This window comes from Chelonia mydas, chromosome 13, assembly GCF_015237465.2.
Source record: "Chelonia mydas isolate rCheMyd1 chromosome 13, rCheMyd1.pri.v2, whole genome shotgun sequence".
Classification (NCBI taxonomy): Eukaryota; Metazoa; Chordata; order Testudines; family Cheloniidae; genus Chelonia; species Chelonia mydas.
Window position 1 is genome coordinate 27,971,066 of NC_051253.2, and position 21,383 is coordinate 27,992,448.

General features: G+C 53.6%; 1 protein-coding gene across 3 annotated transcripts in view; it reads left to right on the forward strand.

Moving 5' to 3' along the window:
- Window positions 1-20,393, forward strand: part of NECAB3 (N-terminal EF-hand calcium binding protein 3) — a 109,662-nt gene extending 89,269 nt beyond the window's left edge. For 2 of the 3 annotated variants that reach the window (XM_037877249.2, XM_043526765.1), the window contains exons 6-13: window positions 1,797-1,933; window positions 3,652-3,773; window positions 4,727-4,806; window positions 5,536-5,589; window positions 6,634-6,746; window positions 9,863-9,940; window positions 10,447-10,538; window positions 13,483-20,393. In XM_037877249.2, coding sequence (XP_037733177.1) covers window positions 1,797-1,933; window positions 3,652-3,773; window positions 4,727-4,806; window positions 5,536-5,589; window positions 6,634-6,746; window positions 9,863-9,940; window positions 10,447-10,538; window positions 13,483-13,511 — 705 coding nt within the window. In that variant the 3' untranslated portion in view covers window positions 13,512-20,393. Of the gene's footprint in view, window positions 1-1,796; window positions 1,934-3,651; window positions 3,774-4,726; window positions 4,807-5,034; window positions 5,383-5,535; window positions 5,590-6,633; window positions 6,747-9,862; window positions 9,941-10,446; window positions 10,539-13,482 lie in introns of those variants that run through there. The other variant, XR_006285341.1, reaches the window with a different exon arrangement.
- Window positions 20,394-21,383: the final 990 nt, after the last annotated feature.

Sequence of the window (21,383 nt, forward strand, 5' to 3'; positions counted from 1 at the left end):
TCAATGGTTCTCATATTGTGAGTGGTCCAGCACACAGAGGGCCATATTCTTTCCTGCTGCCTCTCCTTGGAAGTCAGTGGAGTTAAACCAAGGATAAATTTGACCTATTTGTTAGTTGCATTTGTGTACTGAGTTTAACCTGAGAGGAAAGAAGCTGCTGGTCCAGTCCCTGCCTATGCAATGACAATTTCAAATGATTCTCTTTGGGGACAGTGGGTGTGCATTCGGCGATGGGGAGAGGCACTGGATGGGCTGCCCTGGGGACTCTAGTCCAGTGGTTCTCAACCTTTCCAGACTTCTGTACCCCTTTCAAGAGTCAGAATTGTCTTGTGTACCCCCAAGTTTCACCTCACTTAGAACCTTACAAAATCAGACCTAAAAATACAAAAGTGTCACAGCACACTAGTACTGAAACATGGCGGACTTTCTCATTTTTACCATATAATTATAAAATCAATCAATTGGAATACAAATATTGTACTTACATTTCAATGTACAGCGTACAGAGCAGTTTAAACAAATCATTGTCTATGAATTTTCGTTTGTACTGACTTTGCTAGTGCTTTTTATGTAGCCTGTTATAAAACTAGGCGAATATCTAGATGAGCTGATGTACCCTCTGGAAGAGCTCTGAGTACCCCTGGTTGAGAACTGTCTTTTTGTTGGTCACAAAACAAGCACACCAGGATAGCAACGGGGCACGTTCTGCTGTGCTGCCCCACCTGCCTCTGGGCTAGAGGGGCGTGTTTGGTCTGTCTGGCCCATTCAGTCCAACTCCTTGGCCTCTGTGAAGCTGCCAATGGGGAGGCCCATTGATGCTCACTGTGCTATGCTTTTTGTCCCAGGGATACCTTCTGCAGCTAGTGACTGAGTTTTGCACTGCACTAGAGAACTGCCGATTGTTGCCGAATGATTCTCTTTTCCAAAACAGTGCATTCAATATCCAGCACTTCTGAGAGCCTGGAAATGAGAACTCCTGAAGAGGTTTGACCTGTGAAAATGCCATTAGCTTCCTTGCAGTTTGGAGCTGACTGTGCCTGACAAGTGGAGGCCAGCTGTGGTTTCCCTTTAATCTGATTTCTGTTCTAAATTGCCCACCCCCACCACACATCCCGCGATCATTTCTAGCATTTAATACACCACGGCTCAATAGGGAGCTGAAGAGCTACCAACTGTCTTGCCTATATCCAGCTCTGCTGGGCACAAGAAGCTGTACAAGCGAGTGGTTAGGGCAGAGGATCGGAAGCTGAGATTCCTAAATTCTTGTCCCAGGCTCTGCCACTGACTTTCTCAGTGTCCTTGGACAAGGCATTTATTGATGTTCCCAGCACTTATCTCAAGGCTCTAAGATCTTTACAGAAATGCAAAGCCAACCCAGTATTAAAGTCTGCAACATTTCTATATATTTATTCACCTGCTCCAAGCATGAACACGCTCCGCTCGTGCCTCAGTTTCCCCACCTGATAAGTGGGAGTGCATTAGCCTCCTTGCCTGGGGGCTTGGGAGGGGCTCTGAATGCTTGTCCAGTGCCTGGAGCTCTTTGGAGGGAAGGTGCCACAGCGGCAGCGCCATTATTGTGTAGAACGAACTGATCTCCCCGTATGGCTCTGGGTTGCGTATAAAATCTGGGACGGGCTCTTCAGCAGCTGTATCTGCCAAGGCCCAGTGAGGCGCTGGGTGGGAGCGAGATGGGCCTGGGACATTACAGGAGGGGAGGCTGCAGCCCAGCAGAGAGGTCTCAAGGAGTACCTGATCCGGCATCAGGTGCAACGTTCCCTCTCTCTCCTTCCCCACAGGAGTATGAGAGTTCCTCCAAGATGGAGCAGTTTGTGACCCGCTTCCTGCTGCGGGAGACCAGGACCCAGCTGCAGACCCTGCAGGCCTCGCTGGAGTGCGCCTCGGACACGATCGAAGAGCAGGCCGGCTGGGAGAGGTAATGCCGGGGCAGCTGGCGTGGGGCAGCCGGTATCGGCCCAGATGGGAGGCAGGGAGCGTGGCCCATGGTGAGCTGTGCATTTGGGACCTACCCGTTTATGCTTGGTTCCCAATGTGGCTTTGGCTAATGGCCTCCCAAGAGAGCCCACATTGCAGCAGGGTGTTAATGCTACGAAACACCACCCCCCAGTGACTGCATATTAACGCAGCTGACCCGCCCTCCGAGCTATTGGTGCTGGCAAAGTTAGGGGAACTCTCGTTGCCACATGATGCTCCTCTTTGGCTTCGTTCCTGAGCCCCACCACCCGCTTTGCCCCCTTAGTTACCAGCAAACAGGCCCATTGCTAGAGAGCTGAGGAAACACCGCTCTAGCGAGGGCCAGAGGCTGGAGGCGCTCCCGGACACGCTGTTACTGCGCTCTCTGGATTGGATCCCTGTTCTTCTGACACGCTCCTTTGTGTCTTACTCTGAGGCTATGTCTACACTGCACGTCACTGATGGTGGCGTGTAGTGTATGTGTAGCTACGCACTGCAGTGAAGGGCAGGCTGAGTCCACACTGCACTGCGCAGCTGCACGTGGCCGGCCAAGGCTCTGGCCGGGGGAGGCAGTGGGGAAAAGCTTCCAGCAGCAGGCAGCTGCTTTCCCCATTGCCTTCTCCCTGCTACCGGAGCCTTTCCCCACCCCAGGGAGCTGCCAGAGCCTTTCCCCACTGCCGGAGCCTTTGCCCAGCACAGGGAGCTGCCAGAGCCTTTCCCCACTGCCTCCTGCCCTCTTCCAGAGCCTTTCCCCACTGCGGGAGCTTTTCCCTGCTGCTGGAGCCTTTCACTGTGTCTGGGAAGGGCTCTGACGAGGGGAGGCAGCAGGATGCTGCGTTGCTAAAATACCAGTGTAGACGGGAGAGGCACTGCTTGGGCACGCAGAGAGCCATGTAAAGTACATAGCCAAAGGTTCTGGCATGTCTGTACTCTGCTCACCTAAGCAGTGTCTCACCATCTACACTGCTATTTATATCTGGATTAAGGGGGCGGGCAGTGTCTGCCCTCTCCAGGCCGCTGTAAGGAGCGTGCAGTGTAGCTGTACCCTGAGAGTTGTGCAGACCACTGAAAAAACACCCAGGCACTGCCTGCCCCAACTGCTTCAGCTCAACTGGTCCCCAGCACAGGCTCTGCCCAGCCCGCCCGCTCTGGGCCAGCCAGTCCCTGCTGGGGGTACTGCTCAGCCTGCCTGCTCCAGTCCAGCCACTGGCTGACTTGAATGGGAGTTTGTTTGAAGAAGCACCTAGTAAGATGAGAGTGGGGCTTGAGTGCGCAGTCAGCACTGCTCCGGATCAGGTCTGAGATGCTCCTGGGTGACTGAGCTGGACAACAGTAGCTGATTTTCTGTTGTCGTTTGAGCATTCGTGTGCAGGCCCAGGAGTGGGTGCGACTGTGCCAGTCGGGCACGTCTGAGAGTTTGGGCAGCACACGTGCCAATGGGCAGAACCTGAGCTCTTTCTGCTCGGCCACAAGGTCTTGGTTTCTTCCTTCTGGTGTCATCTAACATTCAGGATCAGGCCTCCAATAGATCTCAATTAGTGAAAACATGATTGTCTCTCTGGTTTCCCCACCTGTGTGCGGTGCCTGCACAACCCACTCCCACGGGGAAGCCGGGGATGGCAGACACAGGGGAGGGTGTAGCCGGCGGGCTGCGCTGAGTACATCCGTTTTTGTTTTTAGGAAAGACTTGAAGAAATCTGAAGTCTTCATTGGCCCGAGATCTGGCAGGAGATGTGGGCGCAGAGCTCAGAAGACCGTCTGCTTGTCTCCAACGGATCCCTATTCCGGGATGCTTACTACAGGTATTGGCAGGGCCAGGTGGATGAGGGAGAAGCCATTACCATTGTGCCGCCTGTCTCTTGGGACCTTGCTGCCTTTGGAGGGGGGCGGTGTGGGTTACAATGAGACGTGGCAGGGTGCGAACACCAGCTCTGAGTCCGCTTTCCCTCATGGATGTGATTTATAATGCCCGAGTTCAAGGGAGCCTCGTGTGTCTTTCTGTGATTTGGCTTAGCTTGGTGGATGCGGAAATATCTGAACCAACGTTCTGCAGGAAGTCAGATCAGGTTATTGTTCTTACGCAGTCCCACTGCCAGGAAGGACACCAGTGCTGATGTTCCGGGGACCATCCTATCTGTACTTAGTTGGAGCGTCTCAGTCTCCTTTGGAGTAAGGATCAGAGATTGGGTCCGGTTTAGATCCAAATGTTCAGGAGTTTATCCATGTGATTTTAAGCCCTGCCTGCCCCCCGCAATCCAGACCACCCCACAGCCTCCCTGCTCCCCTCCTGTCCCCATCGATCCAGCAGTCCCTGGCGATAGTTCAGATCAGCACCTGCACCTCTGAATGCCTAGCTGAATCCCAGCTGGTACTTTGGCATTTACATCAGTGGGACCAGGATCAGCTCATCCTAGTTGCATAAATCACAAGAAATCCAGAGGGCTCCCATCCCGCTAGCAGTGAAATTCAGACATTGCTGACATTGCCTGCAGTCTCAAGGAAGGGTGTATTATTTAAGCAGAAAGAGAGTAAAATATCGTCTGCCTTCCAGAGCCAATCAATGCCAAATAAATCTGTCCCGTAAATGCTAAAAGGCAGCAATAAAGATTCACCACTTTCTTCATCTGTTGTGCCTACTGCCAGAGGACCTAGTCTGTATAAAGAGCTGGGGCAGACCGCCAGGGTGTGGGTGAACTGAGCCATCCCTGTGTGAACCTGGCTAACAATGGCATCTCCCTGTCCATTTTCCATCTAGGGGTTTGTGTCGAAGCTGACAGCCAGTGGGCAGCTCAGATTAACAGGCTACAGCAGCTCATTGACAAACTGGAATGCAAGGTGCGCGGGTAGAGGGGAGACTTGTTCCGCGTATGGTAATACAGCTGAACCCGACCCCGCAGCCTCCCTGCGAGTGTGGGCATGGACCTCTGCATCTCAGCCAGTGCAGCATCACCTCTGACTCGCCTCAGTCCTGACCTGCAGCACTCCCTGCTGTTCTGGTTCTGGGCCCCCTCTCAGCTCTGCTAATGGGCCCACTCCTGACCTGAGCACCCCTTGTTCTTTCAGGTCTGGGACAGCTCAGTCCTGACCCACCAGTCCCCCTCCTACTCCCCGCTGGACCTTCCCTGCAGAGCTCTGCTGAGGTGCCACCACCCTTGGTCTTCAAGTCCCCAGCCTCTCCGGAGCAGATCGCTGCTCTGTCAAGTCCCAAGTTGGTTTGGCCAGTGGGTTAATGTCTAGTGGGGACTCTCTTGAAGCCCCCATGGAGGGGCACCCCTGCTCCGGAGGAGTCACCTGGCTGGTTGTCCAACTGCCCCGCTGCAGCGTGGATCCCTCCACCCTCTCCAGAAGCTGCTGCTCGCCTGCCTGCCTGCCTGCCTCCTCCGTCAGCCCAGCCGGCTCTCGGCAGGTCAGGTGAGACTCAGGCAAACCCTGCTCATGGCTCCCTCTTTGGCCTGCTGCCCTGGGCCGCCCACCCAGAACCAAGGCCGACCCTGACCCCACCCTTGTTTTCCCCTGTAATCAGATTCTCATATTAGTAATGATTTTGCTTTTCTACAAATGCAGAGCCCAAGGCTGGAGCCTCTAAAAGAAGAAGTTGCTTGCAAAGGGAGAAATGCTGTAAGTTCCAGGCCTGCTGCTTTCCATTGATTGCTAGCACCGAGACACAAAGAGATTCTCTCTCTCTGTCTCACACACACATCCACTCACGTGCAGGTGCAGATGGGTACAGGCCTCCCATCCCTGCATTGACGCACGGATGTGCACGCCTGCCTGAGCGCAGACAGACGTGCACATTCCCGGTTGAACTCACCAGAGAGAGTCCCCGGCTTCGCTCTGAAGCTGGAGTCATTGTTCCATGGTCTCGCACCCCAGATCGATAGGCAAGGGAACCAGAACGGTGGGCAGACTAGGGCATAAGTTCCATCCGCTAAATGGTTCCTCTGAGGAGAGCGTGTTTCAATCCACGGGGCTGCATGTGAAGAAAGGGCCACACCTGAATGAGTCCAAAGGAAGCCCGTGGGCTCAAAGGGAATGTTCTGCATGTGAATCCCATGAGACACTGGGCCAAATCCATGCAGGAGCAAGCCAGTTTAAACCCAGATGGAAGGGACCCTGTGGTGGAAAGTCCCTATGACCCCCCAGGTATAGCAGCTATGTCCTCCTTTGCCCCAGGGAGAGGGCACAGGGGGCCAGTGGAGCTGACTGGAGGGGATGTGACCAGGTGGCTGCAGGGTGCACTAATTCACCACGCCCCTAGCCTTGCGGAGACCGGGAGAGGCAGTAGTCGCCCCGCTCCCTGCGGATCAGGCAGGGTATGCGTTACAGCTCCTCGCTCCCAGGGTGGCCTGTTGGAGTTCTGCACTTGCAACCTTGGCAGCAGTTCATCACTGCTCAGTTAACAGAGGAGACGGCGCCTCTCGGACACGCTCAGCACCCGCCACGTGTTCATTACACGACTCGAGAAGCCCTGGCCTAACGAGCCACCATGCAGTGTGATGGGCAGGGGAAAGCAGAGGGGACAGCGAGTCTGTAGTACAAAGGGCAGCCCCAGCGAGCTCCCGGAGCAAGAGTACTGACCCTCCCAATGTGTCGGCACCTTTGCCTCTAGCAAGGCCCTGCAGGTCTGGCCTGGAGTCCTAACTGTGCCCTCTCTCCCTGCAGCACATCCTGGTGGCTCAGAGACAGCTGTCGGTGACAGAGAGCGGCTTAGAGGGATTCCACCAGGCACTCCAATCCTACACAGAGCTCACAGCCGGACAGAGCCGCTGCTTACAGTAAGTCTCCTGAGCAGCTGAGGAGTCAGACATTTGGCTGGAGGAAATATGGGTGTCGGTAATGTCGCTGATCACGGTGCTTCACACCTTACATCCGCACTGTACAAGCGTTCAGGAATCCCACAACACATGAAGGAAGTGCTCTAAATAATGACGGTTAGCACCTGTACAGCACTGCAGAGACACCAGGCAGACGTTAACTCATCCATCCTTGCAACACAGCTGAGCAGTAGGGAAATGCTACAACACTAGATCCCTATGTCATATAGGGAAGTATTGCTGTGAATTATTATTATTCCTCTTACAGACTGGAAACGGAGAAGCTAAATAACTTGACCAAAATCTTACCCCACAAGTCAGTGGCAGAGCTGAAAAAGACCCAGGAGTCTTGATACCCAGTCCCCTCCTCCCAATATCGTAATTCTCTTTTTCCCTTGAAAGAAGAAATTGGGTAAATTCTTCCCTTTTGCCAAGCAACAAAGGAGGTGCCCCCCACAGCTGCTCCCATTGGGGAATTGGGGCCAGATTTTTAAAGGGGTTTAGGTACCTAAAGATGCTGATCAGCACCGGTGGGATTAACAAAACATCTAAGGAAGGGAGGCATTGCATTCCCATTCAAGTCAATGGAAGTTAGGCACCTAAATACCTTTGCAGACCTGGGCCCAGGCATCGAAACTGCTTAAGCACCTTTGAAAATCCCATTTAAGCACCTCAATAACTTTGAAAATCTGGCCCTTAGTGCTAGAGCTGAAAGAAGTGTCTTTTATGGAGCGTGGTATATGGGTGATGAATTCATTGACCAGACCACAGAGGTATGAATGGGGAGCTATGGGCATGATGGGTAGCGTGGCCTGGTGGTCACAGCAGGGAGCTGAGAATCGGGAGACCTGGATCTGATTCTTCGCTGTCACTGGCTTGCTGCATAGGCAAGTTAGTTAACCTGGTTGCCTCTCAGTGTCCTTTTCTGTAAAATAGTCACAATAATCACTCGAGAGCCTCAGCTGGCAGGAGCTGTGGAAGGATGGAGTGTTATTATACTGGCATAACATTTTGGCCGAGGGTTTGTCTACATGGTAGTCAGAGTGGGGGCTCCGTAACAGGGGGGCCAGGGAGCCATGGCCCTCCCACTTTAAAAGTGGGGGCAGAGAGGAGCGGATGGGGGGGTGGGGCCTCGGGGGAAGAGATGGCATGGGGGCGGGGCGTCAGTTCAGGCGCCCGTGCCCCCCCCCCCCACTTTCAGGGTGCTTCCGCCGCTCCTGAGTCAGAGGTGTGACTGCCGCTCGGGTACGCCTACCGGTGCTAGCTTTAATCTACCTCGCGTGACTCAGAACAAGTGGCAGCCAGATCCTAGCGTGGGCTAGCAATATGAGTGCGTCCCCCGGGCTCTGTGCACGCTCGGGTTCCACGTCACTGTCTTCACTGCTATTTTTAGCTGTGCTGGCTAGATTAAAGCTGGCACAGGAATGCCCACGCAAAGTGCAGCCACACCTCCGATGGCATTGTGTCACCCCTTCTCCCTCTAGCGGGTGCTCCCAGCACCTATAACAGCCTGCTACTCTCTCCTCGCTAAGGAGGCCTGTGGCTTTGGTGCTGAAAGTCCTGGCTTGGATCGTGGCTGCGGGGTGTGCTGTAAGTGACCGTGGCATGTTACAATGGCATAGCATGAGATGAGAGATAAAGGGAGGAAGGGTCAGGTGGGGTACATCAATCACATTTCAGTACTGTGTCCACCATTCCCCTTTGGTTTTAAAGGGTCAGTAGTGCCGGTGAAACGTGTCTGGCTGAGAGCCCCTGAGGCTGAAGGCCTCTGTCTAAGCCAAAGGCACGTCCCTCACCCCAGCAGTCCAAAAGAGCTGAATTCAAAAAAACAAGGCAGCAATGACCCAGAGCTGGGGGTGCTGTCTGATTCTGCCCCAGGCTCCCTGGGCTGTCTGTGGCAAGTCTCCAAATGCGGTTCAGCTGAAAGATGTCAGTTTTCCTGCAGGAAGTGTCGAACGGGTTGGGAATAGAAAATTCTCATTTTGTGTCCATTTAAAATGTCACTTCGGATTTTCTATTTAAATAAAACATATGGGATTTGCTGTGGAGGAACGTTGTAATTTCTCCTCAGAATTGTCATTTCCACATGAAAAAGATTGGTTTCAATGAAACCGTGTTTTTCTGCAGGAAGGCTGGCCGCATGAAAAATGGTGAGCCGCTCTAGTTAGATTAGCCTAGAAGGAAAGTTTCTCTGATGCCTTTCACAAAGTGTCTTCCGAGGGCCCAGTGAGTCAGTAACTCTGCGAACACAACAGCTGTGATGCGCTCCAGCACAGCTCGGAGTTAATTGCATTGTCTTGGATTCTGCTGTTTGGTTTGTTCTTTTGATTGCAGTAATTGTTACCTTTGCTCCGCAGGGTGTGCGTTAGGGCAATTGGGTCTATGTTCCTTTCCTGGTCAAAAGAATTACATTAGAGTTGACTGGGAAATTCTCCTTCAGGCATTTCACAATCTGTATGTGCTCTCTCTCTTCCCCCCTCCCCCCATGGTGTGAAAATGTCAGGCACTTTCCACTCTGGAATCTGGTGTAGGTTAGAGGTATGAGTGTGGGGTGGGCAAACAGTAGGGCCTGGGGTCTCATCTTGGCTCTGCTACTCTCTTATGGTGTGACCTTGAACACCTCCCTCCAGCTTTCTGCCTCACTTTCTTCCTCTGTAAAATGGGACCAATCACTGTGAGCATGAATGAGTTAATGTGTCCATACAGTGCTTTGACCATGTAAAGAGCTATATATATGCTAAGTGTTGCTAACCCTTCCGTTCCAGTTCCCTGCACCAATGTGTTCAGCTCTTGACCGAAAACATTTTTGAAAAAAAAGTTTGTAAAGAATTGAAACGGCCCTTTTTGACATTTTCCAAACGAAAAACTCCTGGTTTCCCGTTCCAAACAACTTTTTCTTTCAAATTTTAAGCTAATTACAGTAAAATAAACATTTTTAAAACAAAAAGGTCAAAAGTGAAACAAAACATTTTGAAACCGTTGGAACATTTGCGTGAACCCAAACTGGCTTCCCCCCCGCCCCCGCCCCGGTTTTCAAGAAGCTGACGTACTGAAAGCATTCATTATTGCCCCTGCAGCGTGTCTTCCCGCAAGCTGACGAGCGAGGCCTGCTTCATTCTCTATGAGTTCTGGCAGGACGTGACTTCATGGAGAAGGTTTGAGGCTAATTGCAATTCATTGCTGAAGGTGTCCAGACTGAGGAAGAATGCATCCAAGTGCAATTCTTGTGAAAGAAACAAGATGGGATTTCTATTCAGGATGCTCACCCTTTTCCACTTCTTCCTGCACCTACCGGTGGTTACCGCCTCCCTGATTTGACCTGTCTAGTTATTTACACCTATCTGCACAGGGCAGCAGGATCAAATGACCACAAGGGGGCACTGACATTTTGAATGATGTGCTAACCACTGTCATGTGTGGATGGGTGCGTTATCAGCACATTTGTGACAGAAGGTGTTCTGCTCTGGGGAGTGCAAGGACTGCCCCCTGCCCCGGTCCTCTCGTGGGTGCGCACAAGGGTGGCAAGTGTCTGCGCACACTCTTCCTCTCTTGCACACCCACACAAAAGCTCTGCCCCACCCCTGTATAGCAATGTGCAGGCTGGCTCTGACACAATCATACTGGCTTTGACATTGTCCTAACTCTCCGTATTTCTTTGCAGTCACTTGCAGTCCAGCTACAGCAAGACGTTCCAGTGGGCCATCATTGACGTGCTGAAGTCTCCAGAGCTTGTGACCACCATGCTCTTCCCAGGTGGGGTACTCTTCTGCCCAAACATATTGAGATGAGCTGCTAACGGGAATTGCAAACTATGGATTCCATCCTGCCGCCTTTACTCAGGAATAACGCCCAGTGACGTCATTATATACTGCATACACCCATATAGTACTGTAGGAATCCATTCACCCACCACTGCAATGCAGCCAGCTCTGCGGCGGAACACGGTAGCTGTTTAACAGCACAGAGCACACTATCCAACAGTTAAAAACAGGAAGTGAGGATGTAAACTTAGCTGCAGAAGGAATTTAGGGAGACAGAATGTAACTGTTCAAATATTAATTTGGCCAGAATATTGAGGCTAACACCCCAGCTCTTGCAAAATTTATTCTGTAAACAGTTAGGAAGCAGGCAAGAGAGAGAGAGAAAGACAAGCAGGATTAATGAATTAGTTAAGGCTTGTAAAGAGCTATGAATGTATAAAGAGCTACCACAGTGATGCAAATGATTTATTAATAGCTGTTACTATTACAAGAGGCGATAAGCATGCTACACGCTGCGATGCTGTTTGCCTTCATCTCTGGTGTATTTTTGGTCAGCTTTCTGATGGCCCTATCAGCCTTTCCTGGGTCACAAATCTCTACTCAGGTGCGAGACCCTTCTGCCAGCAACCTGGCTCTTGTCTTAAATTGCTGCATTGAACTCCCAGCCCTGCCCCTGCCCTATATTCCAAGATGTGGCCCGAATGGGTAGCTCAGGCCTCATTCCCATTTGTGGACAGAAATTGTGGTCCCATTTTCCTGCCCCAGTTCTGTGTGAGGAGCACAAGGCAGGTCGGCAGAGGGGCAAGTGCTCAGATTTGTGCCAAAATTTCATTGTAAGGCACCTTAATGCAGATTTAGCAGGGAGCCCAGGCCTCAGGCCTTCTGGAAATATGGTCTTCCTGATTGCAAGGGCACTGAGGGAGAACTTCAGACCAGGGTCGGGTTTACCATTAAACACAGGGTGTCCTGGCACGGGGCTCTCCAACAACAGGGGGCCCGAGGGCTGGACGCTTGGGCAGCTCAGCACCGACCCGCCCCCTGCGTGGGGGCTTCTCCATGGGGCCAGACTGCAGGGGGCAGGGGAGCAGGCGGGAGGTGTGGGTGGCGGGAGCACCGCGAGCTCAGGCCAGAGAACTCAGGAGGAGCACAGGGCGGCCGCGTAGCCAGCCAGAGAGAAGCGGCGCTTTGAAGGGGAAACCGCTGCTTCTCTCTGTGCTCACAGAGCTGGAGTCAGAAAGGGGGTGGGCTTTAGGGGTTGCAGCCCAGGACCCCCTTAGCCCGGGGCCCTGGGCTGCAGCCCCTAAAGCCCCTGCATTCCAGCCCTGCCTGGTGGGGGGGCAGTGACTCCAAGAATTGTGGCCAGTGGGAGCTGCAGGGGGCACGCGGAGCCACCTGCACTGCCCGCACCAAACCAGAGCTGTGCCAGGTAAGCACTTCTCACCCCAATCCCCTGCCTGCCCCAGCCCTGAGCCCCTCTTGCACCCTAACTCCCACCCAGACCCCTCACCCCCAGCCCTGAACCCCCTCCCACACCCTCTCACCTAGACCCCACCCCCAGCCTGCTTCTGCACCCTTACTCTCACCCCTGCATCCCAACCCCCAGCCTGCTTCCACACTGTAGCTCCCTCCCAGACTCTGCACCCCAACCCTGAGCCCCATCCTGCACCCTAACTCCCACCCAGACCCCGCACCCCAACTCTGAGTCCCAAGAGGAGAATAGAGAAAAAAAGAATGAAAAAGGGTGGTGGGGGGGGGATAAAAGAGAATGCTCCCCCTGGAGGGGGGCGGGCAAAGGGGGGCAAAAATGAAGCTGAGCACAGGGCCCCACTAACTCTAAATCTGCCACTGCCTCAGCCAGCCTTAAGCAGGGGTAGGTAAAACAAAAACCAGCCCAGGTCCACCATCGCGCCAGAGCCCCACCGGGATCTGAGCTCAGCGTGTGGCTAATCTGGATTATATTCTCTACCCCATTGTCATGTTCCTCCTCCTTGCTCCAGTCCTGCTGATGCAGCCCCTGTCTCCCAGCTGTGTCCCTTGCGACTGCATTGCACAGTGCGTCCTGCTGACCTATGGGGAAGGCACAGCTGAGCGGTGATTAGGAGCTGTCCTAGCAAGAGTCAGCAGCAAAACAGGAAGCTAATGTCCAGCGGGGCCATCGCCAGAACTGACCCGGGGGAGAGGAGGGCAGCAGGTGCCCTCTGCCTGGCTCTGCTGGGGGCACCCAGCACCACTTTGGAGGGAGAGGTTGCCTTTTGCACATCTCCTGTTTTTGGCAGGGAGGGGCTGTCGCTGAGCTAAAAGGGGCCCTGCCTGTGTATCGAGCTGACACAGCCAGGCAAAATGAACTGAAGAGGCCCCTGTGCTGGGCAGGGCTCAGAGCTCGGGCTGGACTCCGGCTCAAGGTGTTAAGTACATTTAGTCCCAATATTTTCTGTCTTGTTTAGTGGGGCGGGGGAACAACCCAGGGGGTTGGAAATGCTGCTAGGCTTGATGCTCACATCCTTGCACAGGCAAAACTCGCCGTGACTTCTGTGCCGTTTAGCCAGTGTAAAACCTCAGGGCGGACTGTAGCCTTGGTGCTGTGCCAGGGCAGGGAGGGGTATGAGAATCCCATGGCTGCGAGCCTGGGGGCAGTTCGTCCTGGGGTGAGTGAGCAGAGGGGCTCCCACCTGCCCCACAGCCGACTTACCCCGCACTGAGCGCCTGAGGCTCTCAAAGCACTTAGTGAATCAATCCCTGCAACCCCTGGATAGTAGACCCATTCTCTAGAAGGGGGACTGAGGCCCAGACAGACTCAGCCGCCTGCCCAGGGCCATGGGGAAGTCTCTGGGGTAGAACCCTGCTCTCCCTGTCTTTTCCCTGTGCACTCAACAATATAGATGAGGGCCCCCTTTAGCTCTTCGTGGCTCATGCTCTTTCCCCGTTTGCTTTCCCAGCCTCCTGGTGGATTGTGAACAATAACTGATCCTCTGCTGCCCGCTCCGAACAGCAGCCGGCGCGCGGACGGACGAGGAATCCTCACTCCCACACCCCTGCCGCTCCCTCCCCAGTGCGTCTGCAGCCTCCCCTCTCGCGTGGCTTGTACAGTGCGGTCGTCTCCCTCCTCCTGCAGGCGTTTCCCGGCTGCACCAGGCTGTCCTTCCTGGGAGTAGTTTATCCCTCTCCCCGCACAGTGTGACTTTCCACAATGATGTCACATCGCTGCCAGCCAATCAGCCTTTCCAGCTGTGACGCTCCGCCCCTGAATGTACCACCTTCGAAGAATGATGGGGAGGGGAGCACACCCGTGCCCGCGCCAGCGGATAAAGAAGTGGCTACCAAGATACTTGATGTCGGGCTGGCCTGAAGTCCAGTGTCGTGTGATGACCTGCAGGGGGCAGAACTCACCTTGGCCTGGCCCGGGGGGCTGGGAGCGCTGCAGAGACGGCAGTGCTGAGCCTGATCCGGACTGGGGGGAACAGGGAATGGAGGACAAGGGACGTTTACTGTTCTCTGGCACTCACCTGGTGTTGAATTCATGGCAAGGCACTGAGGGACTCTAGATTGAGCTGTGTCCAGCCACTGAACTACGGGCCCTTTGGGGGATGGCAGTGTGGAGAAATGGGGGGATCTTCTGTGCTCTGAGAGGGGTCAGTGGAGCCAGGCCATCCACAGGTCCTCTGGGGATCAGTGCGGGACGGCTGGATCCAAATCTCTGCCAAAGTCCCACAACACCTCTAGACAAGCCGTGTGCTCCACTCTCCCTGCCTAGGCACAGCAATACAGCAGTCAGGGAGAGCAGAGGGCGGGCAGAGTGTACACCCATGCCTGCCAGCCACACCCATGAGCTCTAATTTCAGCCCTCCTGGCCCCAGCCGGGCCTCTTTAAGGCTGTGGTTGGTGGTGGACTCATCTTAGTCTTAGAGCAGTTGCACTAACCGGCGGCACTGGCCTAATTCTGTCGCGTGGAGTTGGATGGCCTCACTGCAGTTCCTATCAAGACACGTGTCTATGTCCCCAAAACAACCCCTGCGTGTAGGTACCCCCACAGCATAATGGGCACTGGTCAGCCTCCCCGTTGGCTGTCCCCGCAGAGCAGCCAACAACCAAATGGCCCTTGGCTCCTGAGCTCCCCCTCACTTCTAGCAGGGATGCCACTGGGTTGAAATCCAAGCCCATGGGCAAGGTGATGTGTTTGGCAGCTTGCACTGCCCCAGCCACATTATAACTAGACATGGGGCTGGGTGGAGGATGTCAGCCTCCCAGGCTGGCAATTTGTCTCTTATCACCACTGCTAGCTAGGAAATATTTTCGTGCACGTCCAATCTCATGGTCCTTTAAACGTCTGAAGATGAAACCCAGACACCTACGCTCACTCCACTGCGTGATGTCAGGTCAGAGCGATTTAAATAGACATTACCATGGTGAGAAGCCTACCAGCAGTAAAGTTATTTGCTTAATCTTCTGGCAGATCATGTGGTGTGAATGGGAAATCTCCCTAGGTGCCAGCTCAGAACACTCTGCTCCCAGGAGGTAGAAGCATTTCACACCTCAGTGCAGTCATCCACATGTGCTGAACGTGGGTGCCAAATGCTACCAACCCAGCAGTCTCCTCTCACACCCACCAGAGGTGGCATTCTACACCCACAGTGCACAGGTGCACGTGAGAGCACAAAGAGCATACGTAGCCCACAGATGAGTGTGGGTTCCAGGTTCCCCTTGGTGGGTTCCAGGTTTCTCCCCAGTCATAGAGTTTAAGGCCAGAAGGGGTCCCCAAGTCATCTAGTCTGCCAGCCTGTATACCACAGGCCAGCAACACTCTATGAATTGTTTCAGAGTGGTAGCCATGTTAATTGTGAATTGTGACAGCCTCCAATTACAGAGACTTGGCTTTAAGCTCCAGCTCCTGCAGGTCCGTGATTCAGATTCTCAGCTGGTGGCCATCACGCAAAGCAGTGGGGACTCCAGCCCTAGGTGTGGCATGTCCAGCTGGTGATACACTTCATAGGCGGGAGGCCCGGCTGTAAGAATAGCCCCAGCCTGGTGTTTCTGATTTATCCTGGAAGTTCTAGTACAACCAAAAGAACAGCTGCTGTTGGGAGAGAGAAAAATGCCTGGTGTATCTAACCTACCAGGGCCACTTCGCCTGCTGTCAGCGTGTGAGTGACCCAGCCTTTAGCAAAGCACTCGTGACCCTGGGCAGGTGTGAACAGAAGGTCAGCTGCTATTCCAGTCAGGGCTGGCTCTAGGATTTTTGACGCCCCAAGCAAAAAAATTTTTGGCCTCCCCTGCTTTTTTTTGTGCCCCCTCCGCCCCTGGCTCTGCCCCAACTCCGCCTCTTCCCCAAATCCTCGGCCCCGCCTCCTCCCCCGGGTGTACCGCATTCCCCCCCCCCATTGCTTCCTGCAGCTCCCCCCCCATAACCCCCCACCCTAGCTCACCTCTGCTCCGCCTGCTCCCCTAAACACGCCACCACTCCGCTTCTCCCCCCTCCCTCTCAGGCGAGGGAGAGGCAGCGCGTTCAGGGGAGCAGGCGGAGCGGAGGTGAGCGAGGGTGGGGAGGGGAGCACAGGAAGTAACGGGTGGGGGGGGTAGAGGAACCGCTCCCCAACCCAGCTCGCCTCCGCTCCACCGACGCCGCCTCCCCCGAACACGCCGCCGCTCGGCTTCTCCTCCCTCCCTCCTAGGCTTGCCGCGCCAAACAGCTGTTTGGCACGGCAAGCCTGAGAGGGAGGGGGGAGAAGCCGAGCGGCGGCGCGCTCAGGGGAGCAGGCGGAGGTGGAGCAGGGGCGAGCGGGGGCAGCCGGGGCCACGTTTCTAGGGGCAGCATGGCCGGCGCCGGAATGCCGCCCCTAGAAATGTGCCGCCCCAAGCATCTGCTTGTTTTGCTGGTGCCTAGAGCCGGCCCTGATTCCAATGCAGCATTAATTCCCTCTTGCAGCCCATGCAGACACCCCTGGGAGGGGGGTGCATAATACCCTATCAGGCCTGAGCCTGGCAGCCCTCTAGTGTTTTCACTGGGAGTTCTGCCTTGTTCTCATAAGGCCCAATCCAGCTCCCATTGCATTCAATGGCAAAACTATTCCTATGAAGGATGCAGGAGAAGTCCCTTTGTTTCTTTCATAAAGCACATGGCACAGGTGGCATTGGGTTATCGCCCCTATTTGTTGCTTTAATCATCTTAGCAATCTACCAGCAAAAGGTAAGACCCTCCAGATCTGAGGTACATGACCAGCTTGTGGTTACAATTGCATTTGTTGTGTCTGTATCATGGAGCTGTGCCAGCCACTCTTGCACCTCCCAGCCAGCAGCAAACACCCTCTGGGCAACAGTCCTACAAGTGACTCGGGGTAAAACTTAAACCAGGGGCCTTGTGGCCTGGCACTGCTGAGTCCCTCCATCTCGCTGGGCTAACAGGAGCCATCTGGTCACAGATAGAATTTCCTCATTCCCTATTTTATAGCAAGTGCCCCATAAAATACTCTATTCTAGCCCAGAAGAAGCAGAGCACAGAAAGTCTGCTCCCTTTCTGAACAATGGAATTTCCTGGGGTAAAATCCCAGTGATCCACGTCACAGGCTGGAATTCTGCGTGATGCGAACAGCCATTCTCCCCTCGCTCTCAATACATGTTTAAATTTTGTGTCCATTTCAAAGGGTCAACTTCTGCACCAAACCAAGGAATCCAACCTGGGGCAGCTTAATGGAATGGGGGGGGTTCCAGGTTGAGTTTACATCCTGGTGTTTTTGGGACACTGGCTGAGCATCAAAATGTAGGGTCTGCCAGAAACAGAAAGAATCTAATGCTAATAAAATGATAATATCCACAGTATGTCATCAAAGAGTCCAATGCAAATGATCCTAGGTTCAGGTTTAAAAGGGCCCCAGCAGTGCTGGCAGCCCAGGGGTCCCGCAATGTGCTCGTGCATCATGAGAACTAATAACAAACTGATTAGAGAAACAAATGCCATTGGCGAGTGTCAACTCGCTGAGAAAAGCAGGGAATAAAGATCCCAAAGGCATTGCCACAGAGACAGGTACTGTGCAGAAGTGTGAACTACCTGGGGTGGAGTTATAAACGGGGGCAGGACAGTCTTTGTGGGGTTGTGCCATGCAGAGCCCAGTTCTTAGTTCATATAATGCCACTGTCACCAGAGGGACCGGCTTGCAGGGAGTGTCGCCCCCAGAGAATCTGACTCGTGAGGTTTAGCCTGGTAGCATTCAGAGGCTGTTTGTACCCGTGGGGCCCTGGGAGTGTTACCCAGGGTTTTGCTGAACCCAAAGCTCTTGGTAACGTTACTTCCTGTAAGGGGGTGGCAGGAAATAAATCAATGGAGACACGGCCAACTGGCTGATAGAGAGTTGATGCAAGCAGGCAAACAAAAATGCTTTCACTCAAAGCTTCTACTTTATTTCATCTCCAGCACTTCCACATGCCTGCAACAGGTTAGCAGAGCACCCCAAATTACCCCCAGATTCATATTTACCCAGGGTCTTGAGGAGGTCTCGCGTGGATTAGTCAGCCAGTGATCAGCCTTCTGTCTGCAGGGGAAACTCGAGCGGTGGTTCAAGTGTCCACCGAGCCCAGATTTCGTCCTCTTTTTATACCCAAATTGTTAGTATGAAACAGCCCATTCACCAAAACCTGCTCGGCAGACGCTAAGTGTGGCATTTTCCTCCTTGCTTGCCCATCAGTTAACTGGCTGCATTTCACAGCGCAAAAGTTAACTATCCCCAGACTTTCCATCTTGCAAACCACATGCTTTGGCAAAAAGCTCAGGTCAGGAGGGCACAGGGTCACGTTTACTCCTCACGGTCACTCCCCTCCTGGTTCGTTAGCTGCAATAAGGCTGCTACAAAGGCCTTACGGCTGCTTCCAGGTGTAAGCATAACAATTTGGATTCCAGCTGTGTGGGCAGTGGTTCAGGCATGTTACTGGGTTAACAAAGTTTCCTCCGTACAGGAAGAAACGCTCCCCCACTGCAGCGATCCTGCCACCCTCCCTGCTCTTCCCCACCCCTCTTGCATGTCTCCCTCCTCCCAAAGTGGGTACCGAGACGCCTGCTGGCTGGTTCAGCACTGAGATTCACACCCCTTCTGTCCTGCCCTGGCTCCTGCGGCCTTAGCATGGCCTGTTCCCAGCCAGCAGCCAGGGGAGGCCAGGCCAGGCTCCCAGGTGGGCTGAGAACAGAGGAACTCCCAACTGGAGGTAGACCTGACACGGCAGGACTGGCTTTGGCCAGTAGTCCTGAGCTCTGCACAAACCGTCCCTTGTCTCTGCCACAGCATTCCCTAACGCCGTAAGCAAATCCTGGGATCCAGCCACTCCTGAGCAGCTCAGGGCAGGCCAGTGGCCTAAGGTGTCACTTAGGTGAGGTTCCTTGCAAAGCAAATCCAGCTGTTCTGCAGCAGCCTCCTGTAAACTGGATGGGTGTGAACAGTAGCCCCGAGTGTATGTCATGACAGCATGAGCACGTCTCATTCCCTTGCTCGTTCCCTTGCATTAAGACTGAATCTGACCTGCATGACCCCGCTAGCCCCCAGGGCTGCAGAGCCAGCTTGGCCTTTGCTCATTGAGTTTGGCAAACTCCAAGTGGCACACTCCAAACTCCTTGGCGCGACAGCTCCCTAAGCACCATTGTAAGTGCTGTTATTTCTACACCTGCCCTCTGCTTAGCTACCAGCCCTAATCGTTCCAGACGGAGTGGGCGTGGGAAAGCTAGAGTAGCCCTGGGAAGCATGAATGAGGGGCAAATGAGTAACACACATCAGCTCCCATATTATTAAACACGGCAGAGGGGTACTAGAGCTGTTGGCAGGATTTTTGTGTCTGGTTAGTACCCGGTCCAGCCAAAGTCCCAGGTTGTTAGCATAGTCCCCCGCCAACTGGAGCAGTTCTGAGCTAAATGCTGCCGGAGTCTCTTCCTCTCTCCAGGTTCTGCTTGTACTGATCCTGTGACCTCCTGAGCATGCTCGGTTCTCTGGGACGTCAAGGGGACCTGAGGGAGTGCAGCACAAGCAGGATTGAGTCCGAAAGGCAAAATTCTGCTCTCGGCTCCACAAGGCAGATGTTGGTTCTCATCCTCTGCCCTCTGGCTAGGCTTGGAGTTTGGCGCCTGTAAGGGAAGCAGAATAGCAGCTAGTCCTGGGGGACCCAAGCCGACTATCAGAGTGGAGTTTCTGGGAGATCTGTTTCTGAAGGGTAGGCAAACGATCAGAGCTGAGGGGCATGGGCCCCTCTGGGGAGCTGAGAGGACACGAGGCCCCCTGTGGCATGCCCCCATCAGAATGATCCTGCCCTGAGTCTGCCAGCAGACTGGTGAGGATACAACTCAACAGCATGTAAAATGTAAACCCCCATGCACATCCAGCACCTTCCACTGCGTATGAAAGCACTGCAGCCCCCCAGATGCCACCGGTGGCCCCCCCCCCCACCCAACTGACTGAAATGGGGTGATTCCCAACTTACGCTTTGAACTAAATTGTATCATTTCTTTCAGGGGTGGTTTTTGGCCTTCCAAATTCCTTGCATTCTAAAATCAAAATGAAATGTCCTCCCAGGGACCTGCATGGCGTCTCTGAGCTAGGAGGTGGTGTCCGTGTCTTTGCTATGCTACATTGTGAATCTGGGGTTTTAAAACATCAAAGCAAAAAGGAAGAGCATAGTTAGAAAAAGATAAGCAAAAGTCACCTGAGCCAGAAAAACAGCCGTATCAATTATTACACAGGGCTGCTTAGTTAATTACAATTCTCTTTCTGTATATACAAGATTATAACTGTATTAAATATTCAGACTTGCACTGTAGCTGTGTATGCCAAGTCTCTTGTCTGTGAATAAACAGTTCCACGCTGCCACCTGGTGCTGGTGCATTTACTGGGCGTGGGTCGATTTTTGGCTGCCTCTTATGACTCATTTTTGTAAGTACCTTGTTAGAATAACAGCCGCAGAAGGAATGTGTTTTACCAAATGGAACCTTTTCAATGTACTCCGAAGTCCTGCTTATTGTTCCAGTATCTTTGCCAAAGGAATGTGTTCTTACTGAGCATAAATTTGAAGCTTTCTATTGTCTTTTTAGCCAAGGATTTGGCGTGTGTGTATAGGACATTGTGTGGGTAATGAACACAGAAGTCTGGGGCAGGACATTGTTAGGGAACTGACTGATTATAGCGTTGGGCATTGGGAATAGGAGTTGGCATGCTCTAGGGGTATTAGGTACAGTGGAGATGGCGTTGGCTAGGAGACACACCTCCCTCCTTCCCCCCTGCCCCCCAAAAAAACCATGAACAGAGCAGTAAAAGGTTGCTGGATTCTGCTTTCCGGCCAGCACTGCTTTCCAGTCCCTTCTCCCAACTTTACAACACTAATGTCTCAAAGAACTAGTTCCTGGGGAGTCGCGGTGCTGGGTGTACTGCTCTCCGGAGCGAGTGAGTTGACTCCGCTGACCCAGGCAGAGCAATGAATCCTTAGCTGGAGACAAGCCTGACGCCAAGAACGCCTTCCACCGGGACAGGGAAATGCACCATCTGCTGTGACGTGACAGAAAAGGGGACGATGGCGCAGCCCTTGATGTCTGTAGCTGCTGCCAGCACTCGGAGTGTTAAACATTAAGTGCTGACGTACTGTCTGGAGGGCACGGGTGCTTTAGGGCAGGCTGGTTGTTGCAGTGCTGGTTCCAGGTGTCCTGGCTCCAGGCATCCTGGCTCCCGCTGCAAAGGGCTGACTGCCACACGGGCCACCCAGTGCCGGGGGAGGCAAACCCAGCCATGCTGAGCCAGGCTGCTAGGGTTAGGCCTCCCTCCTTTACAGAAGGGCACTTGGGAACAGGAGGGGCCGTGGTTTAAAAGCGCCTCTCTAAGCT